Consider the following 22,873-nt stretch of genomic DNA (forward strand, 5'->3'; position numbering starts at 1 on the left):
GCAATAAGTTTTGTTGTTATTGTATCCTCTAGATTTGGATGTAGACTTTTTGAAATTGATACTCTTTTTTTCTAGAGTTGTGCTTCTCACAATTAAACATTCACCTTTTTCTTTTAAAATAAACTTTAAGATTAAATTTTTCTTTGATTTTCCATTTAAAATTTTCTTTAAATTTTGAGTAAGAACGACTCTCATTTAAACTCACTAGATAATAAAGTTAATTTTACCATTGAATTTCTCAATGTTGAACTTGCTAATAATCAACATGATAAAATTTTAATTGAATAAGTTCTCTTGATATCTCATGTTAAGGTATATGCGTTGTGCGAAAGTAAGAGATCAAAATCAATTGAAGAATTATAAGTAAAATAAAATGATAACAATATAATTTTACTAAGAAGAGAACATACACAAATCTTCAAAATTATGTGTTCTGAACATTTAAATTTTTGAGAGATTAAAAAAATTATTATTAGTCATTAACTTTTTAAAAAACTATTCATTTTAGTCGTTTACTATTTTAATTTTCTTAATGTCATTTTATATTAAAATAATAATAAAATAAATATTATTTTGCAAAGTTAGAAACTAATAAAAAAATTTAATGTCATAAAGACTAAAATACTTTATCATACAATCTTGCAAACTAATTTAAAGATTCACTTGGTTAAGATGATGCAAAATTAAACAAAACAGAGAGCTAAATCTTGACACTGCTACATGTGCACATAAATAAATCTCCATATATTTACCTTTACCTGTGAAAGAATTAAAAAAAACATCAATACTAATACAATAAATAATATTACCTAAAGAAATAGCTATTAACTATTACGAATTATTTTATTATTAATTTAGTTCAACATATTAATTTTTTAAAATAATTTACCTTTTAATGTGACCCCTCACCCCGAAACAAAAATAAAAATTAGCAACTTCGTCATCCATAAGTTTAATTATCTGTACTCGTTTTTATCTTCTTAAATTAAAATATATCAAATAAACATACATACTCTAAAGTGCTCTTTGATTTTTATAGGACTTACCAGGGCACGACCCATTTGCTATAAATAAGAGAGACATGCCCATGCTGATGCCTTTGGTCCATCGAAGAGTCTACAAGGAAACGTGGGATATAGTTCATGAAATACAAGACCCCCAAAAGTTGTTTATAACAAGCAAAACTTCACCATCAATTACTGAGTTAACATTTGGTCACCTATACTTTGCAAGTAAAGACAACAGTAGCTACGCACTCAATAGAGGATCCTCATTAAAAAGATACCAACTTATCATATTATATATATAAACCCAAAATTTGGACTGTTAGTAATTGCTGATGCAATCTGAGTATCTTCCAGAGTCTAATCAGAAATTTACAACAGAACAATATCTCCAATTAGTAATCTGGTTTGAAGAATAAATTTTGGTAGCAAATCAGCATCGTTGTAGCTGAACAAGTTTCAGGATCATTTTCAGCTGTGATTTTATCGCTGTTGAAATAAAAGATGCAAATATCTACAATGGATCCAAGTTCTCTCATAGATTACACCACTAGCAGGCTTGATCCACTGATTTTCAGCACAATCACATGGACCTTAGTCTGAAGCCATCATATCATATATTCCAGTCCAAGCTGAAGAATGGAGATAACATTTGTTCTGAAAGAAGTGTGTAATGGTGCTGGGAGAATATCAGTTACCTTTCCTAATTGCACAACAGTATTATGATTCATTCGTTATTTAGCCAAAAACTCCTTCTCAACAAGACCGAATGTTAGCTTCAATCGTTCTTGCATATTTTTCACGATGTTCTTTGCAATTCTTTTCTGATGTTTTGAACTTTTTTGCCATTCAATTCCAACCGATACCTGAACCTTACAAGTATTTGCTTTTTGGGGTACGTCATCAATTTGATAGCGAAGGTGCATCTGTAGAACATTATTAGAAGATACAAGTCAATGGTACAGAAGACGAAAATTAACAGGAAGATGAAAATAAGAGGTAACCCTATATAACAAATAGGCCATAGAAAGTCTAGGAGCCAGCTAAATTTGGCTTGCTTACATTGAAATAATCGCCAAGAGGAACTCCATGGAAGTTCATAACCTCTTCCAAAAGCCAACCCTTTCCGTCCAAAAGTGATTTTTGTTGGGTACTTGTTACTTCAACTTTATAATGTGAAATACGCTTCTCATACTTGTAATATACTGCCCTCTCATAAACATCCCTGTTCTCAGATACCCAAGGGGTATAAGAATAATTAACACAACCAGATTTTTCCATGATCCTACGATCCACCTCACCCCCATTGAATAGCTCCATCAAGAAACTGGCCTAAATTAATTAAAAGAAAAGAAACTACAATCAAACTCAAACATTGGTGAAGTTGAATAAAAAACCTGAAGGAACCAATAATTTCCAAAGAGAGAGAGATTACAGGAACTGCAAGAGCACAAGAATAAACTTCAGACAGGCTAACATCACCGACACCAAGGAATGACCCACCCTCTTCACTGGTAAGGCCTTTGGTCTCAGAGTCTTCTTCAACTAACTGGACCTTCTGTTCGGGAGTCAAGGATCTGGCCTTCCATAGAGCCATAATAGTCCTAGATCAGCACCAGAATAGTTTTAGACTTAGTAAAATAGGACATGGTTTTCCTTCCTCGGCCATCAATATATTTTATGACTGGTAATGGAAGAAATGTAAACAACACATAAGCGCAATAAGCAAATTACTTTCTCACTTTATTTTTCTAGCTCCAAGAAATTACAATTGGAAGATATAAATTTAGTTACCAACTAATTACAAATGATAAAAACTTCTGTATGCTTCCAGTATATTACAATCTACAAAAATGGAAGATATAACTCAAAGTTAATCATTTTCATTAGAATATCACGATACAAATCAATAAAAAAAGTTCTGATTGTGAATTGTCAATGCTGACATCCTTAACATAGAGTCACAATAGAAATGCCCTCATGGATTAATCCAAAATGATACAGTTGTTATAGACCCCAAAATACCAGAGTACCAAAACATAAATTAAAAGAACAGAAAATACTTTAGTAAAAGTTGCAGTCTTCCAGACATGCAGAAATGTAAATAGGAGAAACAAGCTTGTACAACATAAGATATAAAATGCTCCTACTCCCTAATCTACCTGTTTGCAACATTGAAAGACACAAAGGACTGGAAATGGAATTTCAGTCTGCCTTTGTCATCTTGTGTTTTTGCACCATGCCTTGCATCCATACCTCTTCCCTGCCGAAGAGTTATGACAATTATTGGACTGCCCATTGATGAAAATGTTGGAGGAATGACCTGAATATCTTCGATATCGTCCCAAAGCAAAAAGAATTTTGTCTTGTGTCCAAACATATTTGCATGAAATCCAATTATTCTAGCTGAAACAAACAGGCGGCCCTACAAACAACCATTGACCACTTGATGAGATAATACAAAAGAAACATGTGTCACTCCAAACCAAAATAGATGTTAAAATGACTTTCAACACCACGTAACAAATCAATCGCACCTGCAGGGGCATCTTTCTTTTCAAATGACAGGTGAAGTCATTGATGAGAAATTCCTCAGGTGGAAGCCCAAAGAGTTTCTGAAAGGCTGAATTTGCTTGAGGAGACCGCACATTAATCTATAATTTTGTAAATAGGTGTTAAGTGTGGAAACAATAAAAAACAAATGCCTGGCAATGGGAGGATCCTTACCTTCTTCCCCACCTCTTTCTCCATTTTACTTATGTAGTGTTTTACAACATTCCCACCTATAGTGTTGTCCAAGAAAATTCTTAAGTGCAACTTAGACTGACATGCTTGAGCCAACTTTCCATCAAGAGAAACCCATATATCAGCAAGATCTGAAATATTTGTTTTAAGGAAGTTGATTTCAGCACGTCCTAGAGATGCAGCCTCATCAAAGGGTCCATCAAAATCATAAACTTCCACATCTAGCACAGAAGGAGGGTCATCCATCGCATCGAATTCAAATATTTCTGCAAAGATACACAATTATCTTGACAAAGAATGATATATCATACAATAATTTAGATCACATGCAATGAAAAACTAGATTTGTGTCAGATCACAGGAGTTAAGATTAATGTAAAATATCATATTTCAAATATATTCACCATTCCATAAAGGATCAGATTTCTTGAACTTGATTGAGCTTGTTCTTGTTCTTCCATTGCAAGTGAATACCACATACGGATCACTGAACCTGCTAGAATCAACCGCAGATAAATTGCTTCCTTCAATTAAGGCCACAGTTAGCATCCATCCATCTCCCTGTGCCTTAATTCCATGATCACTACCTAAATATTACAGAACCAAAAAAAAAAAAAAACAAAACAAAAACACATATAAAATAAGGGAGAACAAATCCATGGTCACCCCCATAAAAAAAAGAAGAAGACGACGACGACATAGATCAGAAGATAAAGAAAAGTCAAATCAATTAAATCAAACAGGTAGTAACTAAATGAAAATTTTCATGTCTCTAGACTACCTACCTTAACACTTATCAGGCTTATATTACTTCCACCATTCAAATAAAAGGATTTAACAATCACAAACGGGAATTCCATTCACTCACACTCACATACCCTGTTACTGTTCTCGTATATATTTTGATAACAGTTCTTTTGGGAAGGTAATGATTCCACAAGACGATTAGGCTTTCATTAAGTCTTCCATACTCAGTAGGTTTGGCATTTCTTTTCTTAGCACATAAGCTGCATCAAGCTTTATTCCTAATGTTTGTGTGATGTATTGCTCAAGACTAATTGTCCTTCTTAAGGTATAACCTGGACATTTTGGAAGGAACCATTTTGTATTTTTTATGAAAAGAAAGACGTTCCAAATTCTTTGGAGCATTTTAGATATATAGGGTTGTTTCCGTCCGTCTTCATTGTTTCAGTTTTGTTGTACAGCTGTGAAAGCTTGTAAGAGACAAGCCTTACTCAATAAATCCACAGCACTGGGTCCGAAGAAAACATGAACTCAGAAGAGACCTCTTTGGGTGTTTATCTCTTTCTTTTAAGAAAGAGAACTCTTTCTTAAATAAGAAATATAAGGCTTTATGGAATTCCTTTCTGTATGCTATAATTATTTATTAGGATAAAGTGCAAACTTGGCAATTTAACCACTGATTTATTGCTTTACATATTTTATGGGAAAAAGTGAAGTTTTCATAATGTGTTTTAGCTCATGGTTTTTTTCAAAAAGCAAGCCTTGACAGACTCGCACACACGATATATAAATTTCTTCTATGCTAAATATACTTTATACTTTCCTCCAATTTGACTTCCCTTTTTTTTCCTGTTTTTCTTAGGAGGATTTGTTGTTCCCCAACTGTGTTTCTTTTCTCTCTTTAGACATTATTCTTTGTCCAATAGAAAAAGAAAAAAGAATTTTCATTTGCTCTGAGTGTTTAAAATCAGATGAGTATTTAAAGTCAAGTGAATTCTCAAATTAAAATATAATTAAAAAAAAATAAAGTCAGTTAAGGGATTACCCTTTCGTGCTCTGGCCTGCATGAAGCACGAGATTAAACCTAGTACTCGTTCACCTTGAAGAACCAAGATAGCACAGACAACAAATTCACCAATTGAATCTGGCAAGTCTAGCCCAACAAACTCAAGCCCTTGAACTGAGCCAGGTACAGCCAAATAAATATGGACAAACACGTACAATGCCATTAAAAATGTTGAGACAAAGGTGAAGTTTGCAAAATACTGCGCTATCAGCTTCCAGTCTGACTGGGGCTCTGCCTGTAATGATGCCAAAGCTTGTTCCTTGCTAGAACCAAGGTCCTTTGAGTCAACAGGCTTCACAGTCTGAGATAACAATATGGCATACTGATCAAAGCTATCCTTCATACCTTGTCGAGCACCATTTTCTATCATTCCTTTCATCATGGTGCTCTGTATAAAATTCATTCGCCATGATATCACCAGACGTGAACACTGTTCTCCTGATGATAATTCTGGTCCTGATGTGATCAGATAAAGTACTTCTACCCTAAAGGTGCTACCATACATAACATCTGGGGTGCTGACACTGGCCAGAACAGCAAAATTCTTCGCATCAGCTTTTAAATATGTCTGGTCCTCGTAGCCTTTGACAGCCTTAATTAATTTAGTGGCAGCTTTGATGTAAGTAAGTGATCTTTTCATGGTCTCCCCGCCATTCTCTAACTTCCAAGGACCACATTGCACGTCTGTAGTACCCTGTACATCTGCCAATGACTTAGGAAAATCAGAAGTGGGTGAAAATAGTAATACATTCAAGTCTTCTGGTGCAATTATATACAATTGATCAATAAGCACCCCTCCCGGTAAATTGCTAGGAACTTCACTTCCTTGATCTGCGGACTGAATTTTTTTCAGAGCTTCTTCAAAAGTTTCATTAGAGGACTGATCCTCATTCTTGATCTCATCAACTTCAACTCTGTTTGTTTCAGATTGGTCCGAGTCAGCGCTTCTATTGGATTGCATTGAAATTGAAGACAAATCATAACCTTTATTAAAAATTTGAGCAATTCGGCCCGCAAATGTTTTTTGTGTACACAATTTATCCTCCTTAGAATTGGAAGATGTAACTTCTTCCCTTACATCCCTTATGGGAGAACATGAGTTTGAACGGCCAGTGGAAGATCTTGAAGGGGAAATAGTAATTGCATCAACATATTTTCTTGAACGTGATAACTGATCACTAATGCCATTTGACTCCACAGATGCATTGTTTTGGGACAGGAATATACTCAAATGAATCTCACCTGTCCACAAAAGGGCAGCAATTGTCACAATTTAAGTTCAATAGCATGATTCATATATGAGCAGAATATTTTCTACAAGGACTTGATCCAAATGGCCCTTCAAACAAGACATAATACAGTTTACACTCTGCGATCAATCGTCTATATTAGTATGAAAGCAATATAAATAGCATGAATTTCACATGAAAAAACAATGGCATACAAACGCTAGGCTATCAGTAAACTATTGGATGAGGTTGAGGAGAGTTTAGTTGAGCAGTACAATATACCACAATCCTTGATCTTGGACTTCTTGTTTTTGGGTTTCAAAGAATACCATGCAGTGCCAAGGGATTTAATTTCCTCATCAAAAACAAGAGAGATAGGCACTTTAAGCCGTGCTACATAGTCATGATTAAAGAATCTGTCTTCATCCATGACAGTGACAACAAGCGATTCTTTAAGGTCATCAACCCAAAAAGTAAACTCTTCATCCCACTTTGGTTTGAAACTCGTCACCACCTTTGTCTTGTACCTTTGCTTTCCCAACTGTACCCGTACGTACAGGTCCCCAAAATCATCGGAATCCGGGGCGGCCAAGTTTTTTGCCTCAATCACACGAACCACAAGCTTCATTATTATATGATTGTAAACACAATCTTGAGACAAAAATGTCTAGTTTTTCTTTATCGCAGCCCCACCCAGGAATATCTTTCTAAAGGGCAATGCAGTGCATGCAGAATGATAAAAATATTTTTATCAAACAATAAAAAAAGAAGAAACAAGTGGATTTGCAAAACCCAGAACCAAATTGATCAAACGGTCGATCAGAAGAAGAAAAACCAACCCAGAAATCTGACAGAAGCATGAATAAATAATATTAATTCTGCCAGAAAATTAAGAAGAAAAGATAATTCAAACTTTAATCATTGTTACAAATGCATAGTTGATGGATTAGGAAAATGGAGAAAAGTGCAGAGAATTTGGGCCATCCCTCATCAGCATGACGAGAAAAAAAATGAGTGAAAGAGAAAACACGGAGTTTAAAGAGCGGACAACGGGAGACACAAACTCTAAAAAGACAGAAAGCAATTGGAGGGTTGAAAATAAAATAAAAAAAAGAATATTCATTAATGGAAAATTTGAATATCAAAATTGGAAAGGGAGGGAGAAGCGAAGTTGTGGGTTCGAGCAATACAACACACACCCACGCTGTCTCTCTCTCTCTCCCTTTCTTGTGTTTTTCTTTCTTTCGAATCTTTGCCATTTTTTGTAGAAGTCACCGCGCTGTTTGACCTTGCAATCATCAAATATACTATGTTATGCTATGCTACGCGCCAACGTTTGATTTTTCTACCTTACTTGAGACTCTTGCGTTTCTTTTGCGGGGGACAGACTTTTAAAGATTCTAGGTTGCTTTAAAAACTACGGGTATTATTAATTATGATATTAATTAAAAAATTAATAAATAGAAAATATGTTAATATATATATTAAAATTATGATCAAATACGTTAATGATATTTTTTATTTTTTAATTCTTAATTAGTGTTCTGAAGATACAAAAAATTCACAATTAACTAGAACAATCCAAAGAATTATATAGACCTTTATGTTATATGCATGATTATGAAAACGAAGCAGTTTCATTTTACGCATGGCTTTGCCATCTTTCTAGTGTGCTCGTGGGGTCCCACTCCCACTCACAAAGGAATCCAACTTTTATGTTCGGACAAAGTTTCCAATTACTCTGTTTAGTACGTTTGGATTTTCATATTAGATTTTTGTTTATTCTAAATTATGATTATCATTTTTTTGTTTTTTAGTAAAAAAAAATTATTTACTTTGCTACGAGCATGAACAAATTTATCCAAGTTGAAATTTGTAAAGTTATGATTTATGATATGTTTAAATAAGTCTAAAAAAGTTTTCATGATATCACCTTTTTTAAAAAAAATACTAACTACTTTTTATTCTTTAAAAATAAAATTATTATATATAAATTTTTAACATATTCTGGATTTAAATTTTTTTTTCTTAGAAAATGCACAAATAAACGTGCCTCATATTTAGGCGAAAGGAATTGAAATACTTGCATAAGGAAGGACCAAAAAATTCATCAAAATTTAACACACGTCCTTTGGGAGACTATCAACAGGTGGAGGATGATTGAATCATAACTTTCAAATTATTATTCGATGTATTTCTAACTAAAAGTTTGCACGTGCAGTATTTTTATTTTCCATTAATAAAGACAAATATCAAAGAAAAATGTGGAGAAAAAAAACTTGAAATATGCAAACAGTGATTACTAAAATCATCCTAATATTTATTTTAGTTTTTAAAATTACAAGTATCGATTATTTTAATTCTTAACATTACAAAATTTCCGCTTAAATTCCTAATTTTATAATACATCATTCGTTTTTGTTTTTTTTTTTTTTACGGTTCAAAACAACAAAAAACAAAGTAAAAAGAAACTTAAATGAATGACTTTTCATAAAATTACAAATTAAAGGTAAACTTTTGAATAGTAAGAAACTAATTTGACACATACAATTTCAAAGATCAAAATAAAAGTTTATTTAATTAACCTGAGTTATGTAGCTTATCTGAAAAATAAATAAATAAATAAATAAAACAGTTAGGTAGCCCTTGATTTAGTACTCCAATATTCTTTGTTTGAACAATGTAAGTTTCATATCATCTGATAACTATATAATTTCTATATAACCATATATCATCGCCAATCTGTAAATTTAATTGGTGCCTAATAGTCCTACACGTTTCGGAAAGAGAGCTTCAGTTGCTTAAGGCAAAAAGATGAAGGATAAAATTGAAAAACGGAAGAAGTTATAAACTATTCACGAGCTGAAAGGTTCAAAAAATCAGGACACATATAAATGAGTGAAATAAAAAAAGGAGTTCGACAAAAACCAAATTGAACAAATTTAATCAACAACAGATAACACTGTATTATGCACCGTCAATGTCAGAAAACTTGTATCTGGAACTGAGCCAACAGAAACGGAATTGAAATCTCAACACAAGCATTAAAATCATTAATTAACAAGGGCACCCATGAAAAACTTCAACAGAATGACAACAAAATACAATCATGACGAAACCGGACCAGAGCATTGCCGTCAAAGGCACCTTAAGGTGTGCCTGAGGAATTGAGGTAAGGCACCAAAAAAGGGTCAGCACATCTTGGCACCTTAGGAGAACCTATCTGGTTGAAGTGAGGCACAACTTTAGCACCGTACTAATTAGTTGTTGGTCTTTGAAACTGCAAATTTTAATATTTAGTGGTTCATCAATGCAATATAGTAAAATGTTTTATTAGTTTCATCTTTTCATGTTAACGTCTTCCTTTAGAAAGGCATCAGCTACTACAAGTAATTAAAACCCCTTGGCCTTGGCACCTTTCTACCTAGTATACACCGTGCTTTTAGCAAATACTGCACGCCAGATTACTGTTGTGCAATTTAGCTTAATAAACTAATTTCAAGGATTTTATACGTCATGATTCTACAACTAATAAGACATCCAATCGTGGTATCCCAATTCCTTATCTAATAATTTAAGATTGCATCTGCAGCTATCAATTTACTATCACGGTGCACATAAAGTTTCAAATTAGGCAATATAGCATTCAACTTATTACAACTTATTTGTATCTATCATTTCCTCATCAGCTTCATATTTCAGACATGTCACCAAAGATATGTCTGTTGTCTACGTATATGCCCAATTGATCGAGAGGCAAAAGGTGCTGATAGCTAAAGTGGGCTGAAAATTATAAAGCATTTTACATGTTAATGAATTAAAAATTTTGTGTATGCGTTACTACATACATGGCGTGGCAGTACTGGGATAATGGCACCGAAAATATAACTGAAATTAATCCAAACTGAAGCAACATTTGACACAAATAAGTTACCACAACATATTCATCGTTTGATTTGACATCGGCTAAATGCTAGAAACTAGTTTTAACTTTAAAGACTTGAGCAAAAACGCAAAACATTATCAAACAGGTGTGAACAAGTTAGCACAGCCTGGATAATGCAAGAAAGATAATAAAAAAGACAACCACTGTAACATAAGATGACAAATACCAAAGCCAAATGACAAAATTAATCAAATATCCTCATCTAAAACTATCAATTCCTGTTAGAAATAATAAGCAGAATAATAGCTCTAGTTATAGCAGAATACAAGCAAGGACAATGATACCAGAACAGAAGGAATGCCGTAATTAAATTTTATACAAGATCATATAACAGCAAAGAGCCGATTATGCAGCTGCTAAGAGCATCACAGGCAAAATGTTCATTACTCCAGAAAACTTCATATTACCAGAAAAGTAGATGCCTTTCAAAGAAGTGGCTACCGCCAAAAAGTTCTCTAATGCGCAAAAACAGTGTCATTTCGTCTAGGTGGTCTGTCAGGAATAGTTCCTGGCTTGAATTTTGAAGCTTCATGCCTTGCCAGCTCCGGTGGAACAGGGCTATTACTTTGAATGAGCATCTGTTTGAGGTCATAAAAGACATCAGTGTCCTGAAGAGTCAGGAATGTCGTGGCCACACCGGTCTTTCCTGCACGACCAGTACGCCCAATACGGTGCGTGTACATTTCAATATTCCCAGGCATATCGTAGTTGATGACATGAGCCACATCAGGTATGTCAATCCCACGTCCAGCAACATCAGTGGCAACAAGAACATTATATCTCTTGGTCCTAAACCCTTCAAGACTAATTTCCCTCTGCTCCTGTGACTTCCCTCCGTGCAAAGTAGTCACGCGATAGCCCTCCTTGTCCAAATTCTTGGCAACCATATCTGCATTCTTCTTAGTGTTAACAAACACAATCGCCGTCTTGTCATTAAGTTCATCAAGCAATCTCTGAAGCTTGTGAAATTTCTCGGATTCCTTCATCATGATCACATGCTGGCTGATCAGGTCAGTTGCCTTTCCAGCAGTTCCTATAGTCACCACAACAGGGTTCCTTAAATATTTCCTAGCAAGCCTCTCCACAGCCGGAGGCATGGTGGCGCTGAACATATAAGTGGTCCGGTAAATCTTCTTCTCATCGAGCTCCTCGTCTTCATTCTCAGGTTTGAGATTGCTGGAAGGCATGGCATCCAGCACGCCCATCACCTGGGGCTCAAACCCCATATCAATCATCCGATCAGCCTCATCAAGAACAACATAATTGCACTGATTAAGAACAGCATAGCGCCGCTCCAAGCAATCAATCAAACGACCAGGAGTGGCAATCACAATCTCACATCCCTGCCTAATCTTAAACCCTTGCTCCTCAATGGACTGTCCACCAACAATGGAAACCACTTTGATGCCCAGATACTGAGCAAACTTAACAGTCTCATCCTCAATCTGCTGCGCGAGCTCGCGAGTGGGGGCCATAACAACCGCATAGGGACCCTCAGCCTCGTTGTCCTCACTCATGGGAGGAAGCCTGGTGATATAACTCAACATTGGAAGAACAAAAGCAGCGGTTTTCCCAGAACCGGTTTCAGCAATGCCAATGACATCACGCTGCTGCAAGCCAAGGGGAATAGCGGCCATCTGAATAGGAGAAGGGGTTTTGTAGCCAGCTTTCTCCACGGCCTTCAACAGCTCGTGACTCAGCTTGCTCTCATTCCAGCTCCGCATGGGTCGAGGGATCTTCGAACCCTTGTAGGAGATGTTGTAGTCCTCTCTGAATATACGCCAATCCCTCTCCGTCATCTCATCAAGCTTCTTCTCGCTCCAATGCCGGTCCACCCTCATGTCAAACGTGTCGTAGAGATCGGCGGCAGCCTCCTTCCGCCGTTGTGCGTCAGCCTCCTCAGGTTTCTCTTCGACGCCGTCCTTCTTACGGATTTGCTCGCGCATCTCCTTCTCGTTTTTGGCGGCGAGCTTCTTCTGCTCGCGGCGGTCCATGCCGGCGCGGAAGCCGCGGCCGAAGAGGAGCTGAGCCTCGTGAGGGTTCTGGTAGAGGGCGTTCATGTCGCGGGATGTGTCCTCGGTGTTCTCCCAATCGAAGGAGAAGCGGAACTTCTCGCTGGGCTTGATGACGCGCTTCTTAGGCTTCTTGGAACCAAGGTACTGCTCCTTTATCGAGTCCAGCTCCTTCTCGCGCTCCCGCTCCGCCAATTTCTCCAACCGAGCACGTTCCCGAGCTCTGCTCTCCTCTTCGCGCTCTCTCTCTCTGTTCCGCCGTTCGGCTTCGCGGTCACGATCGCGTGCCCTGTCACGCTCGCGCTCTCGCTCTCTGTCTCTGTCTCTGTCCCTGTCTCTATCCCTATCTCTGTCTCTGTCTCTATCTCTATCCCTATCCCTATCCCTATCCCTATCCCTATCCCTATCCCTATCTCTGTCTCGGTCGCGGTCGGAGGAGGGTTTGGGATCGGTGGCGGGATCGGAGGGGCGGTAACGGGAAAGGAGCTGTTCCTGGCGGCGCTTCTGCTCGGCGATTTCTTCCTGGCGGCGTTGAAGGGCGAGCTGCTCCCGCTGGGCTTTGGTTAGGAAGACTGGCTTCCCGGTTGGGGCTACGTCGTCGTTTGTGCGTTTCATGGCACCGAATACGAACTAACTGATTAACTAACAAACTAACGTAGTGAGAGAGAGAGAGAGAGAGAGATCGCTTGGCTAATTGCAGGAGGGGAGAAGGAGAAGGGACTCAGATTCCACACACTTCTATCGCTTCCCTGCTCCTCCTCCTTCTATTTCCTTTCCTAACTTCACAACCATTTTTTTTAAGTGTTTGGGAAAGGCCCAATTTCCATAAAAAATAAGAAGGGCCCATAGTTTGGGTCTAATGATTTTATTTTTAAGGGTATTGGGTTCTCTCAATCAAATCGCTGGTAAAAAAATAAGGCGTTTTATCTTCTTTTTTTAATTACAATTCAACTCTGCGTCAATTAATCCAATGCTTAGTTATTATCACTTGTTTCACTTTACTCGTAAATTCATAATTTTTTTCATTTTTCACTATATATTCTCTCCGATAATGTAGATATGGTTTACATGGTATATAGAAAAACATTGACTTACATCAAAATAACCTGCACTTACAAAATATCTACCGCGTATTCAAACATATTCTTACACTTTCTATGGTGGTAATAAGTTTCTCAAGCTCATCAAAGACTCGGAATCTTAAAAGAAAACATTTCCTCCTATTAATACAACAAAAATAAATCAAAACATTTGCAAAGTTAGAAATTAAGAAGTTAAAAAGAGAGACACGGGCTTCATAAGTAAAGCATATTGAAAATCTAAAGACTCACATGACCAAAAAAACTCAAGACCCACGTGACCAAAAAGATAGCTGAAGACTCACATGTATGTCACGTGTAAAATGGTATTGTACTGATGTTCCTATTGGTTGCAGTGCATAAGTTATATTTAATTAGTAACGATGATACTAATGAGTCTTAAAATGAGAGATGGTGAAAGGACCATTGCATGAAGCGGTGCATGTGGGTAGGGTAAGCTACTCGTACCTTTATTCATGCATGGAACTGTGGATATTTTTCTCTTGTACTTTGATTTGCTTTTAGTATTATTCACACATTTGTTCAGCACACACCAATATCTTTCAATGTTTTTCATTGAAGAAGTAAAATGTAAATTAACCACCATCACAAATAGCATATATGTCCTGTAAAGTCCATGAAAGAGCCTCACGACGTAATTAATTAGCTTGTTTAATATTAACAGCAAATTTAGCATACAATGTACTAAAACTTTAAATTTTGTGTTGGTTTCTACAATTGTAGTCAATTTCCTTACGTTTGCTGGATGATTGTTACTTTATTGGACATATAATTAACTTATCCAAGATGTTTGTTAATTTATTTTAGGTTTCAGATTCAAAAAAATCTACTTTATAACGTGATATGAGTTCTCTTCATTAGACGTCATTAAAAGTTCTTTTTTTTTATTTGAATATAGTAATTTTGGATGTAGATGACTAGTAGAATTCACTTATAAATTTGTCTAATATCCACCAAAATTATATTTCGTCGACTCTTCTTATAAATAAATATAGAAACCGAGTAAAAAGGCATATAAAATCTGACTATCACCATCATTGAAACTGTCAAGCAATTTCACATAATGAATAAAACACATTAAAGGATAAAAAAAAAATTGCCCCAAATAAAGGTTTGTTTAATTTGACTAATAATTTAAGTTTTGTTTGACTGGGTGGATAGGGGAGAAGATGAAAGCAACTGTGAAAATGAAGTGTTTGTGTGGGATAGAAGAGCACCAAAGAAGCGTGAAGTCCCTGCTATGCTTTTAATTAGATTGGGACCAAAGTTGGGTTTAATATTATAAAGACAATTCAAAACATATTAATCCTGTTTTTAATCCATATAGTTGAAGGTCACAAACTCCCCTTCATTACCCATGTATGGTTCAATTGACTCTTGACAACGGCATTGGCAATCAAACAAAGCATTGGTAAAATCAAGTCATACTCTAAAATTTATTAATTACTACCATTTTTGGGACGCCTGAATTTCTCAGCTGTTCACATGATATAACTATATATCTTAATATTCTATTATTTTTAATAAAAAATATTATAATATAAATATTTTTATTGTGATTTAAAGACACTCATTAAAAATTTGATAAAATAATGATTATAAAGATATCCTTAAAAACATTTCATTGATGTTTGACGGGGACATGCTTGGTCATATCTTGAAAATAATATTGAATACAGGGGCAAGTATTATGTGCTGTTGAATGATGTTAAATTTGCAGTGGAGAATACAGCAAAGAATTATTGCAACAGCTCTAAATAATTCTATAGTATTCTTCAAATTCATAATTTGATATTTAGGTCAAAAGATTAGTTGTTTTGTACTTGGACTAAAGAATATACGTTTGTTTGCTTGTGATCTTTTTATGTTTGGGAATATGTCACTAAATTAATGTAAAATAATTCAAACTAAATAGCATTGCTGAAGAAAAGAAACCAAACCCAAAGAACCTATTAGCATGTTTCAGCCAAACTCTTGGGATAAAAAGGTCTCTCAGTAATGCATGCAGCACATAAGGTGTGTCATTCTCAGTCTCACATGTAGATAGATATAGGTTTTGAGTGATCCTTGTGTGATTCCTTGTCCCATCAGAGCTAGCATTTACAGGTTGGGCCCTGCTTGGCTTCTATTGCAAAGACAATCAGAATAATCGACTTAATTGCTATGATAATTAATCAATATTACCAAAATTTTGAAGAAAACGAAGGCATTTTCTATCCACAACACATCACATGAACATAATTCCTACATTACAATTAAATTAAGGCCCCTTCTTTTTGCTACATACACAATCAAAGGCAGCATAATGCTCATTGCTATGTGTGCGCTATATGGACCACCTGAACTTAATTATAGCCAGGATGATTCATTAATACACCTCTGTTTTTCATTGGATAATCCAAACATTCTTATCAACCATTGCCTCGGTGCATAGTGTTTTTTTTGTTGTTGTTGTAAATAACACTTTTTTAGTGATTTTACTGTCTGCAAGTAAAAGCAGGCTCCATTTTGGGTAACAAAAATCTTGATGTCGGCTTAAGTCATGGGGAATTTGTGTTTCCATCATATGAGTTAATGCAAACATAATCATAATAACAGCTATTTTCTATGGGAGAACCATTTCACCCTTCCATAAATTTGTTTTTTGTTCTTCAAAAGAGAGAATTAAGACTGCACTATATCTTTTAAGAGCATATATAATCATGTATTTAAAAAAAAAAAGATTGCATTGAGGGAGCTAGTTGAACTAGAAATTCGATAAATTAGGCATCAATAATCACATTCAACCCAAATAATGGATTGATTCCAAAAGTTGTGAATATAAAAATTGAAAACAAAAATAGTGATGATTAACTTCTTTAACTAATTGACTTTATTTTTATTTTATATTTTAATTAAATAGAAGGTCCAATGTCCAACTCTTAAAGTTTCACGTACAAATTGTTATTTAGTATGATAATTTTTATAAAAGTTAATTTCTAATTATTTTTTGCCTTAATTATAAAGAATAAAAAATATCTTTATATGCATTAATTGTTATTTTTTGTTATACTTATTTGTTATGAGACTAATATATTAAATTATTTACCTATTATTTATATAATTAAATATATTTCTTAATTTAATATATAAATTATCAATTTAATTCTCTTTTAAACTACGAATATTTCTAAAGTACAACAAAAATTTATGATATTTAAATATTTTTTATTGATCTTGATAAATTAATTTTTTTAATAAAAAATAACAAATATTATTTTATCTAACATTATTATTAGTCTTTTTTCTATAGTACTTATAATTTAATCATTGTACATTAATTGAAACTTTTACTTAACTTAATTCTTTTCAATTTTATTTTAATATATTACTTATTATAGTATATGCAATTAAAAATATAAATTTAATTATTGTAATTTATTTAATTTAAAATTTATATAATAAACTAATATTTTATCTGCTTATTGATAGGTTCTATTTTTAAAGTACTGTATACATTTTTTAATATTATTTAATGAATTAAATTTTTGAACTGTTCAGAATAAAAAATGAAATAATTTAAATAAATAAAATAAAATAAATGAACGAACGATTGTTTTAACATGTATTTAAAAATCCACAATAACAAAATAATAAATAATATTTCTTAAAAATTTTAATAATTAATATAATTAATACATTAATTTTTAATAAAATTTTATTATATACAAATTGTTATTACATCTGTTCATTAAAAAAAGGATGGAAGAATTATTTGGACAAAGGCATGACAGACAGGTGCAAGAGCTTGAGAACCCTATGAGTGATTTGGACCAAAAGGCAAAAACCAATGAAATAATTGGAACACAAAATTTAAGCTTTACCTTTGACCCCTCTCTCTCTCTCTCTCTCTCTCTCTCTCTGCCTAATAGTCCACAACAGATTGAGTCTCACTCCAATCTATGACTTTCTCTCTCTAACCCAGAAGGCGGGGTAGAAGCTCTTTCTGCACTGTTTTTCTCTCCCTTTTCCCCATTGCTAAAGCAACGTCGCTGAGTTCTCATCCTTCAAATTAGGTACTCTTTTCCCCTCAACAAACTTTCCCTTTTAATCTCTTTGCATTTGGGGTGTGTCCCTTTGCCTTCAAGTTTTACTTTTTCTACCTGGGTCTCTATCCCGTTTCGGATCTGCTTCAGATTTGACTCCAAACCATGCTTCTTTGATCAAGATCCACTTTTCATTCAATTATCCCTTCATCACTTTCATTTAGCTGCTTATGGTAATTTTTCCCATCCAAATAGCCTTACATGTGTTCAAAAATTGCATTATCGAATTTTGTGATACCTTTCTTTTTTTTTGGACCTTCCTCTCCAACCCTCTGTATTCGTTCTGAGATTTTTTTTAATATTTATTTTGGGGGAGGGGTGTTGTGGGAGTTTGGTTTCCTCTTCACTGCCTCTAATCTTTAGGGTAGCGTGTGTTGTGGGGTTTGGGAATTGGGAAGTTATTGCATGTTTTGCTTGTTTACGCATCACTGTTGAGCTTTACTAATATATCTGATCATGGTATGCATGAAGCTCCACAGCTCAAGTGTTGTTCTTTTTAATATACAAGTCACTTGTTTACTAATTGGGTCATAGGTTGTCACTATTCGTTCATGAATAATAGCATATCTGCCCACTCAACAGGAGTTTAGGGCCTCATATGGCTAATTTTATTGTTTTTCACTACAGCTATGTCTGGGTGTATATATTTTTATATATCACTAAGTAGTGTTGTTTTGTAGATTATCGAATTATTTGTCTCGTGTTAAATGTGAATTAGTTGTATGGTGATTGTGTCAACGTTTGTCTTACTTCTTTGTTAATAGACCGGTAGATTGATATCTGTTTGCATATTATTGTTAAACCGAACATGGTTTCCACATCATACTGCAGTTAAATGGCTGACAACTTCTTGATGGTATTGATACCCTTGATAGGTTGTTTCTTATTATTGAAGAACTAAATGGATGATCAGCCGTGGATTTGGTATGTATGATCTAAATTGAAACTGTTTGTCATCTATGATGGACTCGGGAACTAGCGCTATACTTCCCCCAAAACATCATCAGAAGGTGACTGGGATCCAAACTGTAGAAACAAAAAACATTAAGCCTTCAGCACTGCAGGCTCAGAAGACAGATAAACCTGAACTTGTTGGTCCTAAAAGTTCATTGAAGTCTGTGCAAAACACACTGAAGCAAAAAACTGGGGACACTTTTGAAAACAAGTTGGGAATATCGAACCAAAAGGGATCTGCTGATTCGTTGAATGATAAATGTGATTCTGGATCCTCTGGTGCTTCCTTACCTGTTATTGACCAAACATCTGGAGAAGTTCACTCTGATGTTAATGAGAGCAGAAATCAAGAAAAAAAGACTTCAGAATATGGAAGTGTGAAGAGCAGTTTTGTTTCTGCTAAAGTTAGTGACGGGGCTGGCAGTCTTGCAAAGACCAGTGGAAGTGCCAAGATGAGTGACCGGGCTGATTTTGTTGAGAGTGGTAAGAGCAGTATTTGCAGAGGAAGTACAAGCAGTGATTTGAGTGATGAAAGTAGTTGTAGCAGTTTTAGTAGCGCTGTTAACAAGCCCCACAAGGCAAATGATTTGAGATGGGAAGCTATTCAAGCTGTTCGAGCTAGAGATGGGGTATTGGGTTTAGGTCATTTTAGACTACTGAAGAGGTTGGGTTGTGGGGATATTGGCAGTGTGTATCTTTCTGAATTGAGTGGAACTAAATGCTATTTTGCAATGAAGGTAATGGATAAAGGGTCCCTTGCTAGTCGCAAAAAACTACTCCGTGCCCAGACAGAGAGAGAAATACTGCAGTCATTGGACCACCCTTTTCTCCCAACTTTGTATACACATTTTGAGACAGAGAAGTTCTCGTGTTTGGTAATGGAATTCTGCCCTGGTGGAGACTTGCATACTCTTAGGCAGAGGCAGCCAGGGAAGCATTTTCCTGAGCAGGCAGTAAAGTATGTTGAACTTACAATACTTGATTTTGTTTCATTCTTGCTGTTTGTGATATAAGTCACTATTCTTGTGAAAATTGGACCTGATCTGAGCTATAATTCTAGGTGTCTTATTGCTATAGTATAGGTAAAAAACTAGGTTTGAGTCTTAATTACAGTAGGGCATCATACCCTATTTCAGGAGATTGTAATTAAAATCACCTTAATTTTCTTTTTCTATCTCTTTGCAAAATTCCCCTGGGAAGTTGTTTGAATTTCAAATTAGATACTTGGATGGTAGTCATGAGTGAATCTTATTTGTGAATCCTTATAGCTGTGTTGCTCTACTGCATTTCATTAAAACAACTGCTGAATTCTAATGCTCAGATTTTCACCGATGGGTGCACATGTGCATGTTTAACTTGTCATCTGTATCGATTAGAAAAGAAAAGCTTGTCATTTGTTAATCTTCCTCTGGTGCTCTCTATTTTAGTTGCATATGAAGTCAAATAATTTATTACAGACAATGTCAGACTCTGATAACAAGTTTATTTTGCCTGTGATGGAACCTTTATCTCTTCTGAAATGTCCAAACAAAGTAAGTAACATCAACAAGAGCAAAAGACAACCTTTGACACTTTTGATGAATTGAAGTAATTGTGGGAAGTGAATTGCATATCTTCAAGCCGTGAAGCTGGGGTTTAAACCTGAATGCAGTTGTAGAAGCTTGCTTGTGGGAAGATAAATTTAGTGTAAATCTTGATTGTCATTATAATAAAAGAACTGAATCTAACTAATGCTCTGTTTTGTTTCCTGGTCAGGAATAATGTCCGATACTCCTTAGGCACATTGTCATGATTCTTTTCTGGTTTTATCTTTTTAGGGGATTTTACCTGATACAGTCATGATAATGATTTAATTTGATGGTAGCAACTGTTAATTTCGTCTCAACTTGCAGATTTTATGTGGCGGAGGTCCTACTGGCTTTGGAGTACCTTCACATGCTTGGGGTTGTTTACCGTGATCTCAAGCCAGAAAATGTCCTTGTCAGGGAGGATGGACATATTATGCTCTCTGACTTTGATCTTTCCCTACGTTGTGCTGTTAGTCCAACCCTTGTCAAAACCTCATTCACAGATTCTGATCCTTTAAGAAAGAATCCTGTTTACTGTGCCCAGCCTGCATGTATTGAGCCACCTTCCTGCATCCAGCCATCATGTGTTGCTCCTACTACTTGCTTTTCACCTCGGCTCTTTTCTAGCAAATCAAAGAAGGAACGGAAACCCAAAACCGAAATTGGCAACCAAGTGAGTCCATTACCCGAGCTCATTGCTGAGCCTACTGATGCTCGGTCTATGTCATTTGTTGGAACGCATGAATACTTGGCGCCTGAGATCATCAAGGGTGAAGGTCATGGGAGTGCAGTTGATTGGTGGACTTTTGGAATCTTTCTATATGAGCTGTTGTTTGGAAAAACGCCATTCAAGGGATCTGGAAACCGAGCTACATTGTTTAATGTTGTAGGTCAGCCTCTGCGGTTTCCTGAAGCACCTGTTGTGAGTTTTGCTGCAAGGGATCTTATAAGGGGGTTGCTTGTAAAGGAACCTCAGCACAGATTGGCATATAAAAGAGGGGCTACTGAGATTAAACAACATCCCTTTTTTGAGGGTGTGAATTGGGCATTGATCCGGTGTGCTACCCCGCCAGAGATCCCAAAGCCAGTAGAGTTTGAGAAGATACCTTCTCCAGCTTCAGCAGCCAGTGAAAAGGCTGTCCATCATATGACAATACCAAATCAGAAAGGTTCTGATAATTACCTTGAGTTTGATTTCTTCTAGGGACAGACAACATTGATTCCAAAAGGTTTCTGTTAGGGGAGGAACTGTTTTTTTCGATGTCTAAGGAACAGATGATGAGGAATTGTATGTTTGTTTTTATTTTCTGTTGCAGTTTTATATTTGTATGGCATGATTAATGCATGGCTTCTCTGTCATGTCCAAGGTTTAAAAGAAAATTTCCCTACTAACTCACAAATATGCCTTAGGAAACCAGTAGGAAAATGTGGAAAGGCAGAAAGCACTACTCTATAGACTTGAAAATCATTTAGAATGTAAAATGCTTTAGATGATTTATTTTCTGCTTAGCATTGGGCACTTATGCTTTGCAACACCTCCATTCGAGTAGTAACCCTCACCTTGCATGCGATGGGTAATTGCGATCCTGTGTATTCTGCACCAGCTACTGTGTTTATATTTTATGCACATTTGGATCCTCTCCTCACACTTGTCTCATTTTTTGCTTACTTTCAGATTAACGATCTCTTAAACATTTAATTAACATTAGTATATCCTTCCAATATTTGCATTATTAAATAAATTTTGAAGATTAAAAACGATGTTTTTCTATTTTCCATGTTTAAAGATTATTATTATTATTATTTTATGTAAATAACAACAATTTGTATGTTTCCTTTTAAACGTTTTTTTGAAATATTATAATATTATTTTACTTCCTTTTCTAATATCTCTGTATTATTATTATTATTTATTATTTTAATTTTATATTAATAAATTAATTTCATTTAAACAAAGAGTATATTAAAACAAGCCTAACTATACTAAATGCATTAACGATATATTGTTTTTTTATGATATATGAACTTTTTTTATTGGGAGCATTTGATAAGAAGATTTTTTAAAGTTTTTAAAAAAGTACAAGTTAAGAATGTTAAGTTATCGAATTTGATGAGTATTTTCAAGAACCTATCATTTTAAGAATAATTTTTAATTTTGAAAATTATTTGTGTCCAAAAGTTAGAAATATAATATTCTTGTAAAGATATAAAAATATAATTGTATCTTCCAACGTGTCTAAATTTAAGCATAATTTATGCTATATCTCTATTTAGTTAGTTGTTACCAAATACGCAATTTCTATCATTAACTGGTTATCATAATAAAATTTATAACTCTCACCGATCATGTGCATAACTTAGCTTACAGTGTAACTTTATATCATATTATTATATAATTTATCTATGAAATATATATTTCA

General features: G+C 35.0%; 3 protein-coding genes across 6 annotated transcripts; 1 reads left to right on the plus strand and 2 right to left on the minus strand.

Annotated features, from left to right (window-relative positions):
• Positions 1-1,738: 1,738 nt before the first annotated feature.
• On the minus strand, positions 1,739-7,416 carry LOC113848340 (C2 and GRAM domain-containing protein At1g03370-like). Its single transcript, XM_027477804.1, has 9 exons — positions 7,071-7,416; positions 5,539-6,801; positions 4,154-4,336; positions 3,732-4,015; positions 3,512-3,658; positions 3,167-3,429; positions 2,402-2,608; positions 2,067-2,331; positions 1,739-1,930 (listed from the first exon to the last, which is right to left on the minus strand). Exons 1-9 carry the CDS (start codon positions 7,414-7,416, stop codon positions 1,739-1,741), a joined length of 3,150 nt encoding a protein of 1,049 aa, XP_027333605.1.
• A 2,323-nt stretch (positions 7,417-9,739) lies between these two features.
• Positions 9,740-13,509, minus strand: LOC113846074 (DEAD-box ATP-dependent RNA helicase 21). Of its 2 annotated transcripts, XM_027473929.1 has the most exons (2): positions 11,934-13,479; positions 10,985-11,882 (listed from the first exon to the last, which is right to left on the minus strand). In XM_027473929.1, the coding sequence occupies exons 1-2, from the start codon at positions 13,359-13,361 to the stop codon at positions 11,190-11,192; spliced, it is 2,121 nt and encodes a 706-aa protein (XP_027329730.1). In that variant the 5' UTR covers positions 13,362-13,479; the 3' UTR covers positions 10,985-11,189. The 2 variants fall into 2 exon arrangements, with proteins under 2 accessions (XP_027329729.1, XP_027329730.1); XM_027473928.1 differs by having other exon boundaries at positions 9,740-13,509.
• A 4,165-nt stretch (positions 13,510-17,674) lies between these two features.
• LOC113845830 (serine/threonine-protein kinase D6PKL2-like) lies at positions 17,675-22,097 on the plus strand. 3 transcript variants are annotated; one of them, XM_027473458.1, is made up of 3 exons: positions 17,675-17,901; positions 18,807-19,843; positions 20,778-22,097. In XM_027473458.1, the coding sequence occupies exons 2-3, from the start codon at positions 18,891-18,893 to the stop codon at positions 21,655-21,657; spliced, it is 1,833 nt and encodes a 610-aa protein (XP_027329259.1). In that variant the 5' UTR covers positions 17,675-17,901; positions 18,807-18,890; the 3' UTR covers positions 21,658-22,097. The 3 variants fall into 3 exon arrangements, with proteins under 3 accessions (XP_027329259.1, XP_027329260.1, XP_027329258.1); XM_027473459.1 differs by having other exon boundaries at positions 17,714-18,104; XM_027473457.1 differs by having other exon boundaries at positions 17,714-17,901; positions 18,763-19,843.
• The last annotated feature ends 776 nt before the right edge of the window (positions 22,098-22,873 follow it).

The sequence above is a fragment of the Abrus precatorius genome, unplaced genomic scaffold (genome assembly GCF_003935025.1).
Source record: "Abrus precatorius isolate BTA unplaced genomic scaffold, Abrus_2018 Scaffold8, whole genome shotgun sequence".
NCBI lineage: Eukaryota > Viridiplantae > Streptophyta > Magnoliopsida > Fabales > Fabaceae > Abrus > Abrus precatorius.